The following is a 27,252-nucleotide window of genomic DNA, read 5'->3' as shown; positions in this document are numbered from 1 at the left end:
CACGTTTTGTTGTGTGGCCGTCTCTTGAGACTACACTTCATTTCACTCCAATTCTACCCATTCCCTCCAACCGTTCTTTATTCCACGATACGGAAGTTCCACCAGGCTTCTTGCACTGCCGGTCGACACGTAAGACGTCCCGATGACTTGAAGCGATTCAATTTTCAAAAGATACTGAGGAATTTTCAGGCCTCACTTATTGCATGTTCAAACTCAGAATCTTTATAATAACGAATATTTCTGGATAATTAGTAACCAGCGTTATTCGTAAATTTAGGGTGAAAAATGTTTTAACAGCGTGATTTGGCCAGATTTGCCTTTGACCCAGCGGTATTTGACGGTGCTAGTAAAACTATTGTAGCTCTATCGCACATGTGTAGTTCCCACAGGAACAAGACGTTTGCATGCTAGGTGAATCCCGTAATTTTTTTCCAGTAAATTTTAATTTATCCGAGCTTGATGGTGCTGGTCAACAGCTCGACACCATTATTCGTAACTAACACCGTAAAGGTGTGAAGGAATGAGTAAGTTTCAAAGCTAGGCACATGCATCCACATTAGTCTTGAGTGGAGTTGAAATACCACTTCGAAGGAAAACCAACCACAGTGCAGACAGTTGATATAATTCACACGACTTTCCAAATAATTTCTCCAACTCTAATTCGAAATTTTTAAATTCGATTGCCAATCGATTGGTGTTTGTTACTGGCCCCTCAAATCTATAAATGTTCACAGTTTATTTCGCTCAAAAAAAATCACTGTTATAAGTAATTTTTGTACTTTTACAAGAAGGAATGTTCTCGGAAACTCAATTGCCAACAATAACACTTGTAAAACTGCAGGGCAGAGCTTTGTACCATTTGCAATTTTACAAAGTGATATAGTTGGCTATTGAGATTCCAAGACTAGCCTTGTAAAAGTATAAAACGTTTTGACACGCCCAGAAGTCCGAGTAATCAATAACCACCCAATAATGACTCAAAAACACAAACAAATTGTACTGACGTTTTTATACAAATATAACTAAATAAAAATATATATATTTTTTACTACATAACGGCTTACATAACATTAAAGAGTGAGATACGAACCATGCTACCATCTACCAACTGATATGAAAAAAAAAATTGGTCATTTTAACAATACCTACCAATCTGCAAAAAAGATACCATGTTATGACGTACATATAATCTTTAATTACGTAAAACGATGATGGAAACGTTCAAAAGGAGAAACTTCTAAAAAATATGTGGTTTTGTTTTTCCAAAAAATTATGCAAACTGAAAATGTTTCCACTCACATCTCTTATGCGGATCTCTGGTAGTAATCCTCGGGAGTTCTGGAAATGTTTCCACTCACATCTCTTATGCGGGTCTCTGGTAGTAATCCTCGGGAGTTCTGGAAATGTTTCCACTCACATCTCTTATGCGGGTCTCTGGTAGTAATCCTCGGGAGTTCTGGAAATGTTTCCACTCTCATCTCTTATGCGGGTCTCTGGTAGTAATCCTCGGGAGTTCTGGAAATGTTTCCACTCACATCTCTTATGCGGGTCTCTGGTAGTAATCCTCGGGAGTTCTGGAAATGTTTCCACTCACATCTCTTATGCGGGTCTCTGGTAGTAATCCTCGGGAGTTCTGGAAATGTTTCCACTCGCATCTCTTATGCGGGTCTCTGGTAGTAATCCTCGGGAGTTCTGGAAATGTTTCCACTCGCATCTCTTATGCGGGTCTCTGGTAGTAGTCCTCGGGAGTTCTGAAAATGTTTCCACTCACATCTCTTATGCGGGTCTCTGGTAGTAATCCTCGGGAGATCTGGAAATGTTTCCACTCACATCTCTTATGCGGGTCTCTGGTAGTAATCCTCGGGAGTTCTGGAAATGTTTCCACTCTCATCTCTTATGCGGGTCTCTGGTAGTAATCCTCGGGAGTTCTGGAAATGTTTCCACTCACATCTCTTATGCGGGTCTCTGGTAGTAATCCTCGGGAGTTCTGGAAATGTTTCCACTCTCATCTCTTATGCGGGTCTCTGGTAGTAATCCTCGGGAGTTCTGGAAATGTTTCCACTCGCATCTCTTATGCGGGTCTCTGGTAGTAGTCCTCGGGAGTTCTGAAAATGTTTCCACTCACATCTCTTATGCGGGTCTCTGGTAGTAATCCTCGGGAGTTCTGGAAATGTTTCCACTCGCATCTCTTATGCGGGTCTCTGGTAGTAATCCTCGGGAGTTCTGGAAATGTTTCCACTCGCATCTCTTATGCGGGTCTCTGGTAGTAGTCCTCGGGAGTTCTGAAAATGTTTCCACTCACATCTCTTATGCGGGTCTCTGGTAGTAATCCTCGGGAGTTCTGGAAATGTTTCCACTCACATCTCTTATGCGGGTCTCTGGTAGTAATCCTCGGGAGTTCTGGAAATGTTTCCACTCACATCTCTTATGCGGGTCTCTGGTAGTAATCCTCGGGAGTTCTGGAAATGTTTCCACTCACATCTCTTATGCGGGTCTCTGGTAGTAATCCTCGGGAGTTCTGGAAATGTTTCCACTCGCATCTCTTATGCGGGTCTCTGGTAGTAGTCCTCGGGAGTTCTGAAAATGTTTCCACTCACATCTCTTATGCGGGTCTCTGGTAGTAATCCTCGGGAGTTCTGGAAATGTTTCCACTCACATCTCTTATGCGGGTCTCTGGTAGTAATCCTCGGGAGTTCTGGAAATGTTTCCACTCACATCACTTATGCGGGTCTCTGGTAGTAATCCTCGGGAGTTCTGGAAATGTTTCCACTCACATCTCTTATGCGGGTCTCTGGTAGTAATCCTCGGGAGTTCTGGAAATGTTTCCACTCACATCTCTTATGCGGGTCTCTGGTAGTAATCCTCGGGAGTTCTGGAAATGTTTCCACTCTCATCTCTTATGCGGGTCTCTGGTAGTAATCCTCGGGAGTTCTGGAAATGTTTCCACTCACATCTCTTATGCGGGTCTCTGGTAGTAATCCTCGGGAGTTCTGGAAATGTTTCCACTCACATCTCTTATGCGGGTCTCTGGTAGTAATCCTCGGGAGTTCTGGAAATGTTTCCACTCACATCTCTTATGCGGGTCTCTGGTAGTAATCCTCGGGAGTTCTGGAAATGTTTCCACTCACATCTCTTATGCGGGTCTCTGGTAGTAATCCTCGGGAGTTCTGGAAATGTTTCCACTCACATCTCTTATGCGGGTCTCTGGTAGTAATCCTCGGGAGTTCTGGAAATGTTTCCACTCACATCTCTTATGCGGGTCTCTGGTAGTAATCCTCGGGAGTTCTGGAAATGTTTCCACTCACATCTCTTATGCGGGTCTCTGGTAGTAATCCTCGGGAGATCTGGAAATGTTTCCACTCACATCTCTTATGCGGGTCTCTGGTAGTAATCCTCGGGAGTTCTGGAAATGTTTCCACTCACATCTCTTATGCGGGTCTCTGGTAGTAATCCTCGGGAGTTCTGGAAATGTTTCCACTCACATCTCTTATGCGGGTCTCTGGTAGTAATCCTCGGGAGTTCTGGAAATGTTTCCACTCGCATCTCTTATGCGGGTCTCTGGTAGTAGTCCTCGGGAGTTCTGAAAATGTTTCCACTCACATCTCTTATGCGGGTCTCTGGTAGTAATCCTCGGGAGTTCTGGAAATGTTTCCACTCACATCTCTTATGCGGGTCTCTGGTAGTAATCCTCGGGAGTTCTGGAAATGTTTCCACTCACATCACTTATGCGGGTCTCTGGTAGTAATCCTCGGGAGTTCTGGAAATGTTTCCACTCACATCTCTTATGCGGGTCTCTGGTAGTAATCCTCGGGAGTTCTGGAAATGTTTCCACTCACATCTCTTATGCGGGTCTCTGGTAGTAATCCTCGGGAGTTCTGGAAATGTTTCCACTCTCATCTCTTATGCGGGTCTCTGGTAGTAATCCTCGGGAGTTCTGGAAATGTTTCCACTCACATCTCTTATGCGGGTCTCTGGTAGTAATCCTCGGGAGTTCTGGAAATGTTTCCACTCACATCTCTTATGCGGGTCTCTGGTAGTAATCCTCGGGAGTTCTGGAAATGTTTCCACTCACATCTCTTATGCGGGTCTCTGGTAGTAATCCTCGGGAGTTCTGGAAATGTTTCCACTCACATCTCTTATGCGGGTCTCTGGTAGTAATCCTCGGGAGTTCTGGAAATGTTTCCACTCACATCTCTTATGCGGGTCTCTGGTAGTAATCCTCGGGAGTTCTGGAAATGTTTCCACTCACATCTCTTATGCGGGTCTCTGGTAGTAATCCTCGGGAGTTCTGGAAATGTTTCCACTCACATCTCTTATGCGGGTCTCTGGTAGTAATCCTCGGGAGTTCTGGAAATGTTTCCACTCACATCTCTTATGCGGGTCTCTGGTAGTAATCCTCGGGAGTTCTGGAAATGTTTCCACTCACATCTCTTATGCGGGTCTCTGGTAGTAATCCTCGGGAGTTCTGGAAATGTTTCCACTCTCATCTCTTATGCGGGTCTCTGGTAGTAATCCTCGGGAGTTCTGGAAATGTTTCCACTCACATCTCTTATGCGGGTCTCTGGTAGTAATCCTCGGGAGTTCTGGAAATGTTTCCACTCACATCTCTTATGCGGGTCTCTGGTAGTAATCCTCGGGAGTTCTGGAAATGTTTCCACTCACATCTCTTATGCGGGTCTCTGGTAGTAATCCTCGGGAGTTCTGAAAATGTTTCCACTCACATCTCTTATGCGGGTCTCTGGTAGTAATCCTCGGGAGTTCTGGAAATGTTTCCACTCACATCTCTTATGCGGGTCTCTGGTAGTAATCCTCGGGAGTTCTGGAAATGTTTCCACTCACATCTCTTATGCGGGTCTCTGGTAGTAATCCTCGGGAGTTCTGGAAATGTTTCCACTCTCATCTCTTATGCGGGTCTCTGGTAGTAATCCTCGGGAGTTCTGGAAATGTTTCCACTCACATCTCTTATGCGGGTCTCTGGTAGTAATCCTCGGGAGTTCTGGAAATGTTTCCACTCACATCTCTTATGCGGGTCTCTGGTAGTAATCCTCGGGAGTTCTGGAAATGTTTCCACTCACATCTCTTATGCGGGTCTCTGGTAGTAATCCTCGGGAGTTCTGGAAATGTTTCCACTCACATCTCTTATGCGGGTCTCTGGTAGTAATCCTCGGGAGTTCTGGAAATGTTTCCACTCTCATCTCTTATGCGGGTCTCTGGTAGTAATCCTCGGGAGTTCTGGAAATGTTTCCACTCACATCTCTTATGCGGGTCTCTGGTAGTAATCCTCGGGAGTTCTGGAAATGTTTCCACTCACATCTCTTATGCGGGTCTCTGGTAGTAATCCTCGGGAGTTCTGGAAATGTTTCCACTCGCATCTCTTATGCGGGTCTCTGGTAGTAGTCCTCGGGAGTTCTGAAAATGCTGCAAACTGGGCGCAGGGCGTGGAAGTTAATCCCCGGTCAGGGTCATACAGAGTGAATAGCGTCGCAGTCTCGCGAGTGGTTGATGACAGGACGCAGAGCTGGAAGCGGATTGGAGCGCTTGCCGATAGTGCGCCCACTATGTTTACAAGCCTGTTGTGGAAATTGCCCTTTTTCGGGTCGTCCAAGGCGAAAGAGCGCCTCGGCGGGCAATCAACCGCTTACAAATTAGGGTCCTTTGATTACAGCGGCCCGGTAACGAAGATTAAGAGGGACGCCGTCGAAGCGGGGAGAAACGGAAAGAGGTTGGTTTTCATCGCGGCAGGCGGGCCGAAAACGTACGGTTAATGAGCTAAATTCGATGGAGCCTAATCGCTCTAAAATGACGCACCCTCTTTCCATCGCTGTCTCGTAATAAGCGTCGCTCTAAATAAACATTTACTTTTTTGCTATTGATAAACTTGTTTTACACTTGGGCGAATCAGCCTGTTGATAGCTGGTGGTTTAAAATTAAATATTCTGCTTTCCTCTTAATTTTTTGGGAGTTCCAATTAGTCTTTTTTATTTCTTGGTGAAGATGGTCAATTTAAACGTACCATAATTATTTATGTTTTTCATAGTGCAGACAACTGGTATGTAACCCAATACCTTTGGAATGATATATCACACTCTAAATGGAAAATACTCATTAAAATTCGTTTGGAGAATTTTTTTAATTTTCAGTCCATTTCAAACATTAAAAACACTGACTTTAAATTGATTACAACCAATTTTTTTAAGCGAATTTCTCTATTAGTCATAAACAGCTTGTTATCACAATCTCCAGTTATTGTTATCTCACTTTCTAAAAGATTTTGAATTGATGTTCTTCGTAAACTAAAAAAATGGAATTGATTTTTTATTGTTTGAAAATCTGCGAGGTTAAATTTATAATCTAGTACATTGAATTTATCAAAACTTTTTATATAAGTTTCAAGAAAAATTCTTATAATTTTAAATAATTTTATAAACGGCACAGTACGAATTCTCAACGGTAGCGCCTGAACGTAGGCAAAACTTCGAGCAGGCGAGAGGAGCAATCGTGTAATAGTTTCGAGGACTGTGCTGACGTGAAAGATGTTGCGTTTTATAATAATAAATAAAAACGTTTAATTTAATAAAACATTTTCATTTTTACTGAGAATTGTCACCTGTTTTTGAAGTGAAACATCTTTAGACACGGTGGATTTGAAATTTTAAGGGAATTTTATAATGGAACGTTTCTGAACGCTCCTTGAGCAGACTCCATGTGGTGGCGTGTGGCTCAGGTTGAACCCAGCCATGCTGCAGGGATAGGCAGGTCGCGGCGGTAGGGACCCGCCTGCGCCTGACGCCACCCGACTTGCTGGCATCTAGTAAGGGAGTATTTGGACACAGGGCAACACAACGGGGTTTGAGCTTATTGTTGTGCCCCGTGCCATGGGCTATGTTAGCAAGAAAACGGTGTTTTTCAAGTAAGTATTACTTCAATTATATTGTGTATATCAGTATTGTTAAACAGTGTTATAAGAGTACCATTTTATCTGTGTATCTAAAAATTATTTTTGCTGGTATAATGCTAATCACGCTTTAGTTTTACAGGATCATTATTAAAAGTTAAACTTCTTGGGGCGCAATAAGAGTAAAATTTTAATTAAAGTTTCAAGGACGAATTTTAATGCTGAATTTTAAGCCACCAGATAACCATCCCTGTTCTAACAGTCTGCATGGATTGTGAGCATGTTGAAATTGGAATCTTACGAATATGCAATTTTTTCTCAGTTTTTTTTAATTTGATGAGCACGTATTGGTTTACGAAAAATACTCCTGCTAGTCTGTTCCAAACCGCTACTTAAAATGTGTCAGTATGCGGTAACGGGTGTTTTCCACCCACCCGCGACGTTTTTTGTCTACGTGATGGTGCGAGTATAAAGAGTGTTTCGTCGCATCCCTGGATGGACGCAACCCACTGCACTGTTCCAGTGCGAGGGTTAGGGGACCCGCCAAGCTTGAGCGAGTTTGAATAAGAACGTTCTCGTTCATTTGGCAGCTACGTAGCACCGAAAGTTTCGTCCGGTGCATATGCTTTCCCCACAGCTTGGACCAGCGGAACAGAGACTATTCTGGGTTACGAAGAATGTTGTCCCTGCAGAAACGATAGTGACGGGCACCGACGCTCCACGACACCGCGCCGTCAGCGCCCTCCGCGAGAGACCCGGCGAAGCTCTGCCCGCCCGCCACGCCTACTGAGGGACGGCGTCATCACTGTCACTACGGGACCAACGGCACCGACGTCACCAGTACCGAGGGTTCCGGGTGCAAGTCCGGAGTAGACGACTGAATACTCGCTCAGTGAGTAACTAGTTAACAACTTTGAAGAACGAGTTGAGGGTGACGGCAGGGACGTGGCACGAGCATTAAAGCGGCTGGTTTGAGTCTCGGACTCGCCCGGCGAGCGTCAGTACGAGTGGTGGCTGCCTGACGAGAGAGGACATCCGACGACGTCCGTGGCTGACTCGAGTTCCTGGACGAGCGAGGAACCAGGGGAGTCCGCCAGAGCTCGATGGCTCCCGGGCTGAGCAGCAGAGGACGAGGCACTGCAGCGCGGCGGCGGCGGTGAAGGTCACTCGCTCGGCCCGCGAGCAGCGAGCGGCAGAGACGTCACAGCTGGTTCGTGTGCCAGTACGCGAGCTGCAAGGCGGGTACGCCTGGGAGGAAGTCTGCGAGTCCTCGTCGGGGCGACGGGATGCGACCGTCAGCGAGTTCCGTCTCTTCCCGGAGCCGCGGCGAGCGGCGAGCGGCGATAGCGAGTTCCTCGCTCGTCCCGTCAAGAGCTGCGGAGCGGTCACTGAACGAGCCGAGCAGCCACGGCTACAGTCACGGCACACTCCGCGGTAGTTACCGTAACACCTATCTCAAACAATACATACGCTGCTCATTAATTTATTCACTGCTTATTTTCGTTGTGTTTCCAAGCTCTAATTCTAATCGTTACTCATAAATGTAAATGCAGAGTTTTTGCGTGCTTACCAATAATAGTTTAGTAGTCTGTGGGAGCCGTTTGATAAAGCATTATTTATAGTGATGTATGAAATGGATTAAAATACCCAGTAGCATTTTAACCCCCTGTTATAAACTGCTTTTTTTTATTATGTGGGGTTAATAGATCTTTAACACTTCATTTTATTGCCAATATTTTTATGTTCACAGCCTATGAATAAGTGAACCATGACAATGGGAATTTGTCCTTCATAGATCCACAAGGCGCGGATATTCTTCGATTTTTAATCACTCAATGTTTCAATTTGTATTTGTTGACAGTGAGCGGACTTTATGAATGAATGTGTACTTTTTTTGAACCTCTTGTGTTTTGGCACGTACACACCCTTGCCTACCCCATACCCCTTTACACTTGGAGAGAATAACATAGAAAAAGTGTTCGGCTACATAGTGAAAAAAAAGTGTAATTGAAACTAGTTTTTTTTTGTTGTAATAGTAGAAATGTTTGTAATGTTGCAAAGAAAATTGTAATCCTTTGTATTGTTAACAATCACAAGAAGTGTAACAGTAATATTTAAAAAAAAATTATTAATACAGAACTTCTGTTAGCGCTCATACCATGGCCAATGGATGCAGGGAGTTGCGCCTACTGCCAATAAATTTTACTTACAATGTAGGTAATGTTTTGTACTTTTTACAAGGAAAATCCTTGGAAATCCAGTTTCCAACGATATCACTTGGAAAACTACAAGACAGTGATTTTGTTGGCAACTGTGTTTACAAGGACTATCATTGTAAAAGTACCAACACTTTTTTACAGTCTAGTATTAAATACAATTTAGATGATTGTATTGTAATTTGTTGTGCTTGTCGCCAGTCAAACCCCACATTGAACTTTGCGTTAGCTTCCTGGACGGTAGGCGTAGTTACCGAGTGATGTAATATTGCTTGACTATGTAATTACAGTTTCCCTATTGTGTATGTACCGGAAAAAAAAGTAGTTTTAGGACATATATTCCCATGGCAAACTGAGAAATATCAAAATTGACTAGCTTTTTTTTTTTTAAGAATTTCGTCAAGAGAGTTGCTCTCCCGTTAACATTCTGTAGCTATAGCATCATTTTTCTTGTAATTAAAAAAATATATATTGTAACATTACAATTTTCTATTGTTTACTGTGTAGGCCTACAGTTGTGTTTAGACAGGCAAAAAGAAACGTGCAATAAGTGCTCACATTTCGTATTCAACACGAACATTTATGTTCAATGCTGCATAAGACGTTTCAAATTATAAATAGTCACGCCTCGGAATCATATTCCATAGTGTTAGCCACACCATAAAAATGCCGTCAATGGCTGTCATCAGCAGTAAATGAATTTACCAAACAGCTTTATTAGTAGCAAAGTTATGGTCAAAAGGTTTTTTGTTACATTTGAGCTCATCTTCATTAAGGTTCCTGAATTGATGTCCGAAATTAAAATTTTAATTTATGTAAAAAACATTTATCTTAATGGATTTAATGAAGTTGTGGTAATTGAACTGAAGCAGAGACTTATAAATACAACCTACCGACAAAAACGTGTGTACATTCTTTCTCAAATATTGTCTTACTACCTAGCTTAGGAAAATGTACGTGCTGTCAGAACAGCAAAACCAAAGTGGCTGGCTTAAAAATTATGCTGTTTCAAATTTACATGTTTTTATAACGTCAGTTCGCTGTAGTCAGGCCTTTAGTCCCTCAAATAGCAGGATCTAATGCTGAGGAAATATTTAGTTTTCGGGCCACTGAAATTGAAATTATCATGTGAAATTACAGATATTTGTAAATTTCTACATTTACATGAAAGCAACTGTATAGCTACAAAAATGTTCCCATTACTACTGGGTTCAGATTATTTTCCTTTAATTCATTTCCTTCATTAGTTGAAGTTATTTGTAAACCATTCCAGCTTTAACTGCACATATTTATAAGCATGTTAAAAATAAATGCTAGCTGTTTAATATTAGATTGTCTCTCCCATGGTTTAAAAAAATGATCGTATTAAACACCAATCAATATTTAACAATATTCGTAAGCGTGAATATATATACATATATACACAGTGTTGTTTCCAAAAACGTATTTCTTACAGCAAAAATAACCACAGAAATGTGTTGTAAAAATGTACAGTAGTTTTCTTGTAGTATTACAAATTATTTTTGGCAAGTGGTTTTAAAAGGAATCTTTTGAAATAAAGTACAAAAAAAAGTGTTTCTGTGTAACGGCCAATTGCGCAATTACAGTTCCAGCGTGATCTCGTTTCATTAACTGATATGATCGTAGTTGGACCATATTTTATGTTGTTCCATTAAGTTTTGTGGTCTGAGCGAAGGTCACTGGGAATGTGGAGAATAAACGATTCTTTGCAGTTTATGACAATGGTCTTGGATTTACACAGCGCGAGTAGAAATGACTGAATTATTATAGATTTTATTGTAGCTAGGCGTAAATACTGGAAAATGAATCACGAAAATTCAGGTATATATATAATACATTTAAGAAAAATGCTGCTCTTTCTAGTGTTTCAACCACCTACTATATGAAATATTCATATATTACGTGTTAAATGTTCGTTATTTTACTTTAATTATTTTTAAAAATCTCTTTGTTTAGTCAAAATTAATTTCCAAATGAAATAGAGGTGGTTTATTTCTAACGAAACCTATTAATAATTCAGACTGCTTTTTTTTGTAATAAATTTTAAATGACAGTATGTATAATAAGTAGTTTTAAAAAATAAACAGATGAGGCAGCTATCTCGTGGCAACCTCGCCAGTCATTTGCTTTCCAATCGATTGTACCGACTTAAAATAGTTACAGTCCACCAATATAAATGTATCTGACATTTATTCGACATTGTTATCGCCAGTTGCCACATATTTAAAACGTATGTACTTCGATTCACGCAAAGGAAGATCGTAGTCCCAGTATGTGTTGGCGCAACGTTGAGAAAAAAATGATCCTATGACCATTCTCGGGTGATCATTGGCTAGCGGATCGAAGAGTAGAATGGTGCAACTGGGCATACGCATTTAGGTAATAAAGGAAGCTAAGATTCGGGTGCCACATAAATGATCACACAGAACTGTTTGTAAACTACGGGTTGGAATATTTTGCGTGTGGATTTTTCTGTCGTTAATACTGAAGTTTATTGGTTAGTGTTAACGTTAACTATAAAAAAAATATTCTGTTCATCTTTCTCCGTTCAATTTTTTTCATTGTGGATGTCCAGCTTGTCGTGAGTGCCTACATTTTATTCGTCTTCACTTGGATAGAGGGTCGGGAGTAGAGGTGAAAAAAAATGTTGCATTTAAACTAAGAACTTTTTATTAACTTTTGTATTTTTGTTAAAGTAAGTAGAGTTTTAACTAACACATAGAATTTTCTCGCAACAGAGCGGGTTTTACGAGCACCTCTTAAGGCTTAAAGTCACCTCCAAAGTTTATAAATTGCCATTTTTATGTAATAACCTTCGTTTAAGGGCAACGTTTATACGTATGTCGCCAGGTATACGCTGCACGCTATCCGTTATTCTAATAAATCAGGCATATATTCTTAAGACACTTTTATTTTTGCTATTTTCATCCTAATTACCCTTTAGAAGTAATTTTTTCCCCCGCGGCTGAGCATTTTATAAATTTTACTTCATGAACATCTGAAGTTTAATCGGACATGGCTGGTGAGTTTTGCAGTGAGTGTCCGGAGAAATATAATCAAAGGATCGGTTACGTGTCCTACAGAATGGGTAAACATATATATATATATATATATATATATATATATATATATATATATATATATATATATCACTTTCTAACCGCCATAGTGCAGAAACATTACCTCCTGTAAGAACATAAAAAGTTAAAAAATAAATCAGTTGACAACTTTCAGTCGCAAACAATTGCGAAATGTGCGCGACCGAAAAAAGACTCGCATATTTTGAATGGTTTGATTTAACTTTACTGAACCATAAAATAAGCATAAGAAGCCATAGCTTATGGAGTGTAGAATTTTAAGTAATATTAAAATTTATGAAAACTAATTAATTTGGTAAATTCCTATAAACGGTTTTACGATGCGCGATATTAAGATATCAAACGATATGTATTTATTACGTCATTTTACTTATTTTATTGGATAAATTATTGTTCTGAACCTACTTATAGCGTTTAAAGAAATAACTTAATTTTTTTTTAACCATAACCTAATATCGATGGCCGTGTTCTGTTTCTTGCTATACACAAGAGTGAAGAACACACACACTAGATTCGAATTAGTTAAAACTGTTCCATATTAGTGAAACACTTCAAATCGCTTCACTCGAATCAGTGGATATCTACAGTTTGTTTCCGCAACTGTTTCATAAGAGGAATTCACCTGTTGTCCAGTGAGTTGCTCTCTTGAACTGTAGGTTCATAGTAAAGCCACCGATTTACCAGCTTGTAACCACCTGTTATCACAACATATATTTTAACTTGATTCAAATCAGTGATTCAGTCGTACGAGTTTAGTTGTTCGTCGCAAGACCTTTAAAGGAAAGGAGAAATGTTTCCGGCGGAAAGCTTCACTGGGACAAAACTTTTAGATTTCAGAGCGCTGCAAATTACTTTGCAACCGGCGAAAAAAAAAAAGTGAGAAGGTAAGTCTTTCAATACTCGCCAGAGAAGTGTAGCACATAACCTCGGCAATTAGCATATTCATGTGTTGTCATGGTGCAAATACACTTTTGGTACAAAACTCGGACACGAAATTTAAAGTGAAATTTTTGCCTAACTGACTGAAATCAATCTGTAAATACTTCCTACAAAATAACAACCTTATTGAGCTGATTCAAGATTTAAGATTTCATAGTAAAATTTCCATCATTAAGTTATTTTATTTTCATGACGTCGAATATATGTTGGCAAACTATTTGCTGTGTCTCTACAGTATGAAGAGATTGATAAATGTAAGCAAATTTTGTTTTAAATTACATTTCTCGGCGCGAAGCGCACGTGATCTCTCACGCCGCGAGTATTCGTTCGCTGCCGGAGCAGCTACGTCGGCTGTTGGATCCGCGCGTAGAGGCGAAGAGGCGTGTGATGCGCGAGTCGGCGTCGCCCTTATCGCCCCCCGCGCGGCTCAACACTGTCTTCTTATCGGGACCCGCCGCTGGGCGGGAGGTGACTTTCATTATTTTATTCTGTTTCGTCGCCGCGGCAACGCGTCGGAGGCGAGAACATTTCCACGAGGATGGCGACTTGTGGGAGTGGCATTTCGAAACCAAGATGGGAACCCCCCTCAACCAATCCACCCTGAGATATATTTTTTTTAACTTCGTCATCATGGATCTTATTTCACGCTTCGATAAACCCTTTGACTCCCCCCCCCCCCCCCCCCCCCCCTGGAAGATTATACGTACAAAAGCAGTGGAAGGCCGTAGATCAAACACTTGAAGCTGTTACAAAATGGCTTTCTTACAGAGTTTTGTAAACCTGGCATTTTGGACCGAAGAACTCTTCTCGCTGCGGCAGGGGAAAATAAAGAAGATACTACAAAAATGGTATTTTTTTTTTTATATTTTCCCTTGGTGGGTCATTTACATTTTCCTCGGAAGATTCGACTTTAGGGTGAATAAATATATATTTTAGCTTAGGTACCACAATCTCAATCTGTACAGAACAAATATAGGTCCTGTATGTAAGTTATGTATGTATGTATGTATGTATGTGTATGTGTGAATTCATGTATGTCGATGCATATGTAACAGAAGCCATCGCATTTCCTTATGACCAAACTCTATAAATAAATTGTAAAGTTTGCAAAGCACAAAAAAATATAATATTTATATAATCCATAGTTCTGATGATATTTTGGGTTTTTAAACGTTTCACTGCCTTACAATATAAAGCCGGTTATAATTTCAGAAACACTTCAGCTAAAATTAATCTAATTATATATTTATTAAGATATATCTTTCCGTCAGTCACTTAATGTCAAGCCAACATCAGTTCAACATTTGAAGAGTTCAGACAGTGAAAATGTAAACAATTTTGGTATGCTTGTTGGAATTTATTTTAATACCTGCTACTCGTAAACTTCACGAAAACATCTTCATAATGGACTTGTTACTGGAATATTCACATATGAAAGTAATGTTACAGTATGTTTATAAAATGAGTGAATGATAGAAAATCTAGTTTAAATGGAATTTTTTTCAATCAAGTAATGTACAATGTACAATGTTTAATATTATGTAGAACAACTTTAAAATTGATTTCAAACATTATAAATACAATTTTTTGATTAGAAAATTATCGCTTTTAAATGTTGTAATTTGATTTGTTGTAGCTTATGAAATTATTAGGGTTTACATAAGCAGACCTGCCAACATTCAAATTAAAAAAATCATGAGGTCCTCGATAAAAATTTTCAGGCCCATAAATACAAGTTATATATAAAAAACAACCAATGAGAATCTTTAAATTTAAGTGACATACCTGTACATATGTTACATGGTCTCTGCTTCAAAATTTATTTCAACAAATTATAGGTTGCAGATTTAAATTTAGTTGAACATAATTTAGCGCTGTCGTGTAGTGATCATGCAGGGCCGCAACTAAAAAAGATGTAAAATAACATTCTGCTCGTGTAACACTATTATCACTGTTCACAGCAAAATTAATTTTTTTATTGGAAGCAATACACTTCACGTGTTAGTTGTGTTTTTTTGTAGCGACATGTTTCACAATGTCTCCTCTTCCACTATACGATATAGAAAAATCAGCACGGCACATGCTACAAAACGCAAAATTGCTTCCTTTACGTGACTCGAGTATTGATGGAAACTCGTTACTGTAAGCTTTCGTAAAACTTGTTTTGTAACTTTTACAAACAAAATCTTGGGGCCCCAAAAAATCGTGAGGAAACACTATTTTGGCGTGAGGGCGTGAGATGGACCTTAAAATCGTGAGCCTCACACCAAAATTTGAAATATTTCCTGAACGAATTTTTTTTCGAAAAGTTACTAAAAGACATTTTTTTTTTTTTTACTTTTGAACCGTACTATTGATTTCCAGTGTTTGGCAATAAGGAACTAGACAATCTGTATATATGCCCTTTAGGCATAAAACTGCATTTGTTATATTTGCATGTATATATTTGTGTATTAATAATTTAATTCCTGTAAAGGCTTGCAAATTTCATGTTATTATTGGTAGAAATGCTATAATGCATACCATTATACACTTCAAAAATTCATTTGAACCATATGCATAGTTTTAACACTTCCCAGAAGGAAGAAAAGAAAAGAAACCAATAACATTATAAAAATTCAACTGACCCAGTCACACGCAAACCGGCCGGAAGGTAAAATGTGGCAGCAGCCAGTGAACAATAGAGACAGACTTGTCTGTGTGGAGTTCATCCTGACAATCAGAAAATACGCGAAGTTATAAAGAGAGTCCCTACTTAAAAGTTTCGAGATCCCGCTGGCAAGTAGGTACCTACATTGGATGATAGATTTCAATTAGTTGAACTCCCTTGCTTGACAGACGCGCGGACTAAATATAACGTGGTATTTCTAACATACAATGATAATGGTGATTTTCACAACTATCTTAACGTGCCACTTATTGCCTACAAGTGCAACTTCTGTGTTAATTTGTGGTAGCCAACACACTTAAATGTCAGTTATACATAATGATGCAAATACTTTAACGAATTTTTTTAAGTTATAAATGCCTATTTCTATTCAAAATTTTTTACCAAGTTAAAAGGGGTAAAATATCTGCAAAAATAAATAAATAGACTTAAACATCATTTTTATTGTAATGCATGTAATATTATTTTCTTTATAGTTCTAATACTAATACTTTTTTTATGTTTTAACTGTTTTACGAATGTGTTTGAATGGTGGAATAGTTAATTATTAGCACACATTTTTGTCCTACGGCAGTGCTGATGCAACTTGTATTTTTTTCTTATTGTACGTGTAATTTAAAATCAGTGTTATCGTCTATTTAACAATACAGTTAAGTATAAAACGTTTCAAGCTAACAATGTTTTTTTTTTATTTGAAAAGGTTTCATTGTGATTATCGAACATGTTCATCCTCACTAAAATGTATCCTTGCTGTGCCAGGAATGGAAATCTCATATTGCTTTAGTATATTATCTTCGATTGGAAAATTCACATGTAACACATGTAGCTGTCTATATTATACATTTTTCTTTTTACTAATTTTTTTTTAATAACGACAGTGTAATATAAGATTTAGTAATGTATATTTCTTTTTCTTTTAATATCTTTCTATGAACAAAGGAAACTCACATATGATTGTTCTTTGTCAGTTCACAATTTACGGCAAATATTTTGAATTAATATTGTCAAACTTTCAGAAGTACCTATATCGTCATAGTGATCTCCTAAATTAAATTAAATAAGACATTTGCTATACGTAGATAATCAAGTGTTAAAGTACCGTTAAAAACACCAAAATAAATAATTTTGTAATGTGTTTTTAATGGATTTTTTTTCTTCACATATCTCTTTATGAATGTTACGTTTATTCATTGTTTATTTATGTTATAAAATTCAAAAAAATTAACAAACATTGTAAATCTTTTGGATGAACCTTTCCTGGCATAGTAAATTCTAGATATTGTCCGAAATTAACTTACATAAGACATGTGGTATACGCAAAGCAATCAAGTTTTATAGTATTGTTAAAAAGAGCCAAATTTACTAATATTGTAATGATGGTTTTTTTAATGGAATGGCTTTCTTTTGTCTCCATATTTCTCTATGAATATTTTTTTCCCATTGTTCCTATATTTTATTACAAAATTCACAATAGGCCTACCTAGTTAATTGTTTTAAGCTTGCCAATTTTTTACAAAACACTTTCAATAATAGATAACAATTAGCTAGAGGTTTTTCGTGACTTATGCAAAGATTTGAAGTTCGTTGTTAATATGCAGTCAAAAATAAAGTTACAAACAAAAAAATTTATTTTATTATTTATTTTAGTTGTATGTAAAGAAACTGTTACATTATTTTAGATATACGGTTCATGAAAACGCAGTTGCATAATTTCTTCTATAATCGAAATGTCTCCCACACATAATTCGTAAATTAAAAATATTTCACCTGATTTCAACTAGTGATTTGGATATTTATTATAAAAAAAACTATTTCATAACACGTAAAACCAAAAATTATTAAAACTATAGTTTGAAGTAGGATTCTGAATGCAATTGACCCTTTTCGTGATAGCTTCAAAACAGTTATTTGGTATGCACGATGTTTTTTTTATAAAATCACTTTTAATCATAATGTATAATACGTATCTTGTAAATAACTTAAGCTCATATTTGCGAGGGAAAGAAAATATATTCTGTAAAATCTAAATGCGCACCGATGGCATTCCACACGTAAAGCGGATACTGTATTTCATGAACACATATTCCATAAATTATGTTTAATCATATGCTGTTAGTGTCTTTAATATACTTATATGTTCTATATGCATTGGGAATAAATTTAAAGGGGAGGGGAGATAGCTCAAACGATGCGGTTGAGTAACAAACGCACGTGAGTCATCTGAAAATAACTACACTATGTTTAAAATATTTTTTTCCAACCTTAATAGTGATAAGTGTGTGTATTTCAAACAATTTTTATGGAAATCATTTTTTCAGGAAAGGGTGACGGGAAACGTTTTCTGGTTACTTTCATTTTACGTGAATTTTGAGTCTCTATACTTCTCCCATTAACATGATAAAAAGTCTCTTTCTCATAAAGAAAATATATAGTTTAAGGATCTTTTCTGAAAAAAAATAAACCTAAAAATACAACTGTAAACATTATTGAATTTGATATTAGTTTACAAAAACTTGGACCGACTTGAAAATTATGCCATTTGTTTGCAGGTGACATTCCAGTGATTTTTTTAAAACGTCCGTTGTCTTTATTTGTATTATTTACTAATGAATATGTAGATATATTGTACTGTATGATTAAAATTTGTTAAAACTAATATTAATACAAATAACTTTGCATCATAGTTGACGGGTTAATATAATCGGACAAATTGTAATTTTAACGGCTGTAAGTTATTTTTTTAAGTGATAACGTAACCTATAAGACATTTTTTAACTCGCTATTTGTGGATTAATCGTAGTTAGGGATACAAAACTTTCACAAATGTTTTTTTTTTGGCCAGTGTAGACACCTGAGGGTTCGTATGTAGATTAAATTTCGAGTGCAAGCCTAAAACTCCTAGTCCTCTTTATGGTGTTCTAAGTACGTTTTGTCCACTGACTTAATTATGATTGAAATTCTTTATACCTATAGTGGACTTTTCTTTACCAATGAATTAACAATGATTTAGAACGTTCTGAAGCAGATCACTCCTTTTTTGTTAGCTTATGAATTCTTTATATATATATATATATATATATATATATATATATATATAACACCAGTGTTCACCATGACAAAAGTTTTTTGGTGGCAACAAAAATTCATTTTTTAGTCTTAGGTATACAAAAACTGTTAATAAATAACAGAAAAAATTTTTCGCCATTAATAAGCCTATTCGTGGAAGCTTTACTAACAATTTCTTGTCACCATCAAGTAGCCTATTGGCTGGTAGAGTTTATATTGGTAAATAATTTAGCGCTGGCCACAACAGAATTTGCTCTTTACATCTCTGTTCTGTTGTTTTGACGTAGGCCGTTTTTCCATTTCGGAAGAGAACTGTTCCGCAATCTCTCGTTCTTTCAATTCCGGACAATGCGCTAGTCTATAAGGTTAACACACGAACATAACAAAAACAATAAAGATGAAATTTTTTCATAAAGTTTGTGATTTTGGCTGTACGTACGTAAACAACCAAAATAGTAATTTGAGGTTCCACAATTTTTTGTTTCAAAGCAGCCTTTGAAGACTGAAATTTCTTTTAGTAAATACTCGAGCACTCGTAATAACAAAAACAAAAGTTTTATTTTAAATTTAAATACAAATAAGATGAAACTCGGCACTTGAATGAAATGAAAGTTTCATTCCTAAAATTTTCCAATTCCTGCAACTGTTAACCTTCTGTAACGCGCTGGCGTCAGAGAGCGCTAGAGACCACACGGTTTCTAACTCTCTCGTGATCTCGGTCTTTCGCGCCCTCTCAGACAAATTGAAAATAGATAGCTTCCTCTCTCGCTCTGGCGTGGTTCTGACACCAACTCTTGAGTTCGATAGGAAGCTAACTCTCGGCCAATTGAGACACGGCCCAATTTTATTTCCCTCAGCGCGGGTGGTACGTTTAGTCTGTGTTAGGTAACCTGTCTGAAATTTGGCAATTCTCAAGAAGCAGTAACAGTGGTGCCCATTTCTCAACTGTCAACTTGCAAAGCACCTCGTGGTATTTGTTTGCCAACACCGGCAACCACTGGAAGTTTGTTTACCAATCAGCAGTGACAGGATTACTGGTTGTGCTTCACGAAACACAGCGCGGATTGGCAGCGCGTCTCGCCTCCAGATGCGGCCGTACCTTGGAAGGGGTATCCGGTGAAGTAGGGCGCCATGTTGAGCGTCGACACGGCCATCGCAGGCGGAGGTGGCGTCCGCAGCACCGGGTGCGTCACGACGCCACTCGGTCCCCGAGGAGAGGCTGGAGAGCGACCCGGGGGGGGAGGGCGTGTCGGTCCTCGCGCGCACGGTCGCCGACGTCTCTCCCGCAGGAACAAGACACCGACAGCTATCGCGTCCGGGCACCGACTAGCGCGCCGTCCACCCCGGAGGTCCGAAGGGTGCCGCCCGCCGGAGCGGGAACCTCCCCCCACCCGTCTCCGGTCTTTTCTTTTTATCTCCTTCTCTTCTCTTCGTCCTCTTCAGTCTCCAGAGGGGACCACGCCCCCTCCTCGGAGAGACCACCTCCCAGCCGGGCGGTCTCGCTTTCCCTCCGGCGGCCGCCATTGGCCGGCGAGGTGCGAAAGGGGGCGGGGCTTGCTGAGCGACTCTAAGAAGAGGTTTACACCCTCCCCCCTTCCAACATACCTTTATCACCCTCCCCTCCAGAATCTCCCCCTCCACAAACCAGACTTCATCGGACTATCAGGAAGAATAGTACCGCCAGATGTGTTAGAGCCCGCAAGAACTACACGACAAACTATCGACTCCCACACGCCCATTTTCATCTACTTACCTTTTTTTATGTATATTTATTTTATTTTACGCCTCGCAACCCGATGAATAACATCGTCCCCGTGCGGCATTCTGGTTAGTGGACTGGAGACGAATGAAATGTGAAATTTGGATTTTCCGTTTCGGAATGCTCGTAATATCCCCCCCCCCCCCCTTTTCCGCCAGCGGGAAAGACACGCCACGTTTCGGGGTCTCAGGGCCTTTTTTTTCATCGCCCTACGAGGCGCTAGTTGTCACTCGTCGCCGGCCTTGCTTTGGGAGACGAAACGGCTTTGGAGAGCGTTCGGATCGTTTCGTTCCGTTTTTCACGGAGTATTTAACGCGTCCGTGTGTTCGATGTAGTTTACGATGTGAAACCTTTGCTCCTCACAGTGTTGGAGAGGGGTAAAAGATACTCAAGTAAAATTTTTTGAAACAGGTTTTTGCTTTTGTAGTAATAGATTTCCATGACAGTAAATAATTTTCGTAGCTTGAACTGGCGCATTCTCAAGTGCATTAAAATATTTGTTGACTCACGAAGCCAAATTGCGTGAAATAGGTACTAAATACATGTTATTTCTAGCACCAGAATGAACTCCACACAGACCTGATTGCATTGGCTTCGGTCATTTTTTAACTTTGACCTTTGGGTTTTGTCAAAAATACCTTTTTCCCAATGATAAGGCAGTTGTGTGTACATATGATAAAATGCATTCACGCCTGACTCTAAATAATAACGCGATATGGGAGGTCCCTGGTAACTGTTATATTTACAAGGACAAGTAGAAAATGTTTAGAAAACATTGAATTATATTATTGTGCATGACAAAACACGTTTAAGTTGTTTCTAACAGTTTGTCTTTTGCTCAAATGTTGTTAATTAACCGTCATTTAAGTGATGCTATCGGTACATCAAAAACTCGCAAACTCACATAGCTAATTATACGTTATAAAATTATGTGCCATCACAATCAAAAAATATTTTTTGCTCTGGCTGGAATTTAATTTCTTACGACAAAGGTGTCAATTTGCATTTAAATTTATTGTCTAAATTTCCAGTATGCCTATAATCGCGTACAGTTTTATACATGGTGTATTTACTAACCTACATATATGATAATTTGCTAACTACGTTGAATTTGAGATTCGAATTATTCAATAATTAGAGACCGGAAAAATTCGCGGATTAATTTCACGATATGATAGAATCCAAACAACTGTGCCTTAACATTGCTTCTCTGATTGGCTCACAGGTTATCTGAAGGACTTTGAACCAATTAAAAATCTTCAACCAAAAAAGTATCGAATCGCAAGCGTCCCACTTAACAGGTGTCACGACTCAGTAGCCAATGAGCAGGTGGCATTTTCCGGAGTGTGTAGGGGGTTTTGGAGTCTATCCTAGAGGTCATCCAAAGCGCGAATTTTTCCAGTCTCTATCAATAATGCATTTAAACCACATAAAAAATTGTTTCAAAGAATGATCGAATTACATATTACCCAGTTGAAACTCCTCACGAGTCAGCAGCCAATCAACAGGCGACGTTTGCCCGAGTATGTAGGAGATCGTGGAATCTATCCTGGAGGTCACTGAACCCGCGAATTTTTCTAGTCCCTAAGCCTAAGTAAATATGGAACGCCTCGAAGAACAAGAATAAATAAAAAGCTACAAAATTCAAATGACCCTATCAAATGCAATCCGGTCGGAAGGTAAAATGTGGCAGTCAGCCAACGGACAAATAGAAACTGGCTTGATTGTGTACAAGATGTGGAGTTCATCCTGGTACAGGAAGATATCGAAAATGTTCCAGGTCTTAGTAATTTCCCTGTGTAATCAAAAAGTTAAGATTATCTTGAGTATATATGGTTTTTTACTCCACGTAGGTAGATACTAAATTTTAGTATTTATCAATTATTTGTGATTCTTATAAAAAAATTTTGTTTACATAGTGTTATATTATTCTGTTACAGTTAAATTGGCCTATAAACTACCCCAAAGTCTTTCTATACAAGTAAAGTGTTAGTTCAATCATTTTGTTACTGGACTACACAGGAACAAAGAAATCTGTACTCTTACAAAATATTTCTTTGGAAACCAGTTACCAAGAAATAGTTTGTAATACTACAAGGATGATATTGAAACTTAATACACCACATAGTTTTATTTATTTTTGCATACACGAAATATGTATTTCGAGATAATAATGAGTATTTCTTACAAAAAATTTATATTTTAATTGATGTTTCAATTTTTTAAACCATGGGTAAAAATAATTAAATTAACTAAACACTTTTTTTTAAATCAAGGAAAATATAATCAAATATTTAATAATATACTTTATTTTCTTTTATCATGCTTATTAATGTACACGGTTAACACTGGAAAGCTAGTCAGGGAACGGTTTACAAATTACTTTAACTTTTGAAGGTACTGGGACAACACAAAGCATAAATACCCAGGTAAGAATCCGAACCCAGTATTACAGCGAATATTGTATTGTGGTGATACAAATGTTTTCATGTAAATGTACAAATTTACTAATATCTTTAATTTTACGTAAATATTTATGTTCTATTAAAAAAATTACATTGTAAGCAAAATGACTTCACAAAGGAAGCCTTGTCGGTACAAGGTTTAAAAAAACTTAACAATGATGCCGACAACCATGCCCTAAGTAGGGCATAAACATAAGACCCATAGATTTGCAAAATGATATTTTAGGGTCTGGGTTATACAACCTCTCTGATTGACTGCCTGTCCTCTGCATACTCGACGAAATCAAATATCACATGTTCATTGACTGCTGACTTGCGTGTTATCTCTCCAATTTTGCCTGTGTTTCGATACGTGGTGGGAGTTTATTCATTGCCTCAAAGTCATCCGGATAAAATGTGAGTCAATAGCAGAAACAGAGGCAAAGTATAAAAATTAGAATTTTGATCAACTGCGTAATGAACACATGATTATTGCCATTTTCTAATGATTAAGACTTCTGATACAGTTATATCTTATGTATACATAATTTTTTTTTAAGAAAGTCATTGAACCAAGCCTTGGTAACGCTGCTATTTTTCAAAGAAAAAAAAATACGTATACTAACGAAAACTTTCTTGTCAATGATGACATAGTTAAAGTTATGGCAATAGTTACTTCCTGACTTGTTAAATCGACAATACATTAATTAGAAATTTTTTTAATTTTTTCCCGTTCAAATTTTACTATTAGGAGCAAAATAACGCGATGTTTTGGAAAATTCACAAAAATTAAATATTGTTAATTTCTAGGGATTGGAAAAATCCGCAGTTTCGATGACCGTCAGGATAGACTACACAGTTCTGTGCATTTTCGCCTAAATACCGCCAGTTGATTGGCTGCTGACTTGTGAGTCGTCTCAGCTGGTTTGCATGTGACTCGATACTTCTTTTGTTGACGGGTTGTCATTGGCCCAGAGTCATCCCGCTGAGCAGTGAGCCAATAGCGAAAGCAACTTAATGATATAAATATTTGAATTTTAGCTAGTCACGAAATGAATCCGCGAATTTTTCCGGTCTCTATTAATTTCCTATAAAAATTGTCCTAACAGATTTAAAAAGATTGGCAAATATTACTTCATTTTCTAAAACCCAGTTTAACTTCACGTACTTGGCGGTGTCTAGTGTCCATTTCCTGCTGCCATATTTTTCTTTCCGGCCGGATTGCATGTGTTTAGTTCATAGCAATTTTGTAAAACATTTTTATTTTATTTTCATGTCCTTCGGGGCACGTCACATTGCCTATAGTCAAGTGAAAACGCAGTTCAAATATATAATGGTTTTCATTTTAGCCTCTTCACAAATTATTAACACTAATTTTGCAGGTTAATTTTTAAAACAATATGATGACATGTTTTGAAACACCTAAACAGCTATTTTTTCACTATGAGGCTTTCTGAATGATAATAGGCCTACGTGTGCTCTGTAAAAAAAAACTCTGTAATAACGAGAAAATTTACTTCAATGAACGTTGAACTTATGGAAAACTTACCTCGAAATATAACCGATCTGATTTCCTTATTTTCATAATGTGGAACACTACACTGTAATTTTTGTTTTAAATGTGACAGAAATATTCATGTAAAATTACAGATATGTGTATACTTGTACATTTACATTAAAACTATTGTATCACTACAAAACAGTGTTCGTAGTAAAATGGGTTTGTATTGTCCCAGTACTTCCAATAGTTAAAGTTATTCGTCAACTGTTTCCTAAATTCTTTTTAGTATTAACTGCGCACATTAATAAGCATACCAAAAAAAGTTCAGTTATATATATTTTGATTATTTTTTCCATTGGTTATAAAAAATGCTTGAATCAAGCATAAATTAAAATATAAAATTATATGTCAATTTTCGTAATAAATACTCAGCATTATCTCTAAAAGCGTATTTCATATAGGCAAAAATAAACATAGCCATATGTTGTACAAAATTTCAATAGCTTTCGCGTAGTATTACAAACTATTTCTTAGCAACTGGTTACCAAAAGAATCTTTTGTAACAGCAGCGAAAAATCGTTTATGTGTAGGTATTTATTGTAGCTTCGGACGCCCAGAACGAAATTACACAAATCTTTATTCGTCGTAGCAGCCAGAAAAAAGTTACATGATCTTCCAATGGCAGCTGAGGTATTCACTGTAAATTGTCTACATTTCTGCCTAGAGGCACGATTATTCCTTGGATTCATTGGTTATCAAAGTAGACATGAGGCATATAAACATACGATTTAAGTTGAGTTTTGGACGACAGTTCCCTTAACACAACCTTGACGACTCTTAGATAGTTAAAAACCAGGACAATAATTCACGTGTAACCCGCTTAAGTACGTGGCTTTGTTATCGATAAAAAAGCATTATAAAAATTTGTCTGCGTACATCTAATATTAGCTTTACTTATTCCTCTTGAAAGCTTGAAACATTAAAACGTGACACAATCTACATGCAGTAGATACTTAGCTACTTTTCAAATCTCCAAACGTGTAGCTGTAAAACCTCCACGTATTAGATATTAACAATCATATAAATACCGTTACTATAACATGCAATTACGAATAAGCATCGTTATGAAAAACGTGACCAACAGTTCTCATTTTCATTCCCATTGCATCAATTACTACTTAAAATATTGTACCGTACCATGAAAATACATCTGCAGAACTAAGCTTCCTAAAGCTGCAAATTTTTTTTTTTTTTTCGCTGTTTTCAAACTTTAACTCGTTGTTAATTGATGTGTTGGTTTTGAAACTATTCAAAGAATAAAGCTCTTTATTTCCACAACAAAGGACTTGTTTAAATATGTGCAACTATAATTTAATATTGCTGCCGACACAATTTTAGTTTAGCATGAAATGTTATAGTAAAAGCAAGCTTACGCAGTAATTATAGTAGTTTAACAGCTTTCTCGAAGACGAAGTTAGTACTATGCTATAAGTAAAAGCTTGCTCTTGAAAGACAAATTCGTGAAACTTTGAAGAAATATAAATGCCAAAACAAATCAAAGACATTAAATAAAATTTTTCATCCATAATCACAATATATTAGATTTATTTTATACATCATGTTGAAAAATATGGTTTGTGTATTCCTATTTTCCATAAATAAATTATTTTTATGGTGCATAAGATTACGCGTGGCAATTATTATATTTTGATACATATTCCACTTCTAATAAAACATGGTAGAAGATTGAACGCGGCTGGACGCTATCGCGCGCTCATTTAACGGTAAGCTAAAAGTCTCATACTTGTACCTTGGGGATGTTGCTGCTATCGGCTCACAGTTTAACCAGAGGACTATGAACAAATGGTAACCACTCAGCCAAAGCAATATAGAATCACAGGCTACCAAATTGAGACGTCTCGCAACTCAGCAGCCAATGAACAGGTTGACATTTCCCCGAGTACGCAGATGACTGTGGAGTCTATCCTAGAGGTCAATCAACCTGGGACTTATTCTATAGTCCCTAATAATGACGAGTTTCCCATAGACCCTAAATGTAAGCGCAAATAGTTTTTTTATTACTTAAATAATTTCAGTAAACTAATTACTTGTTTATACTGAGATAAATATTGAATTTAGAGCTGTTGCTTATGTATACTGCCTATTATTATTTTTTTTAGCAAATTCTGAAATCGCCATCCAAATTTTATTCTGGTTTTATTTGATTTCAATTTAAAACAAAAAAAAAATCAGAAAAAAATTCCATATAGATATATTAACACTAAATCCAATGAAAATATTACCACCTAAATAAAATACCTTTTCCTCGGGGTATCTATAGTCACGGGTTTCCTCTAAAGTCTTCCGTTGGCGGTAGGCCTACTTATTAACTATAACTTGAGCAACAATAATAATTGCGGGTTCATTTCTCTTTAGGCGAGACTAAACGTGCCTATATTAAATCAAACCGAATTGGAATACTGATTGGTAGGGACACCTGTATTTCGCGAATACATTTCGTGTCAAGGTATTTCACAAAATACTGTAGCTTTTCTCCTGTGGTTATTGGCTGAGGTCGGTGAGAGGTGTCGTCCCGCTCTTGACGGGGCCAATGAGAATGTGGTCACCGTACTGCTGCACCCTCA

At 37.8% G+C, this 27,252-nt stretch overlaps 1 protein-coding gene across 1 annotated transcript in view; it reads right to left on the bottom strand.

Moving 5' to 3' along the window:
• Positions 1-20,057, bottom strand: part of LOC134542908 (protein gooseberry) — a 173,790-nt gene extending 153,733 nt beyond the window's left edge. Inside the window, exon 1 of the mRNA XM_063387494.1 lies at positions 20,003-20,057. Within this exon, the coding sequence (XP_063243564.1) occupies positions 20,003-20,057 (55 nt within the window). The remainder of the gene's footprint in view (positions 1-20,002) is intronic.
• Positions 20,058-27,252: the final 7,195 nt, after the last annotated feature.

This window comes from Bacillus rossius (assembly GCF_032445375.1).
Source record: "Bacillus rossius redtenbacheri isolate Brsri chromosome 9 unlocalized genomic scaffold, Brsri_v3 Brsri_v3_scf9_2, whole genome shotgun sequence".
Taxonomy (NCBI): Eukaryota; Metazoa; Arthropoda; class Insecta; order Phasmatodea; family Bacillidae; genus Bacillus; species Bacillus rossius.
The sequence above is the reverse complement of the archived record's forward strand: the minus strand, read 5'-3'. Positions and strand labels throughout refer to the sequence as shown.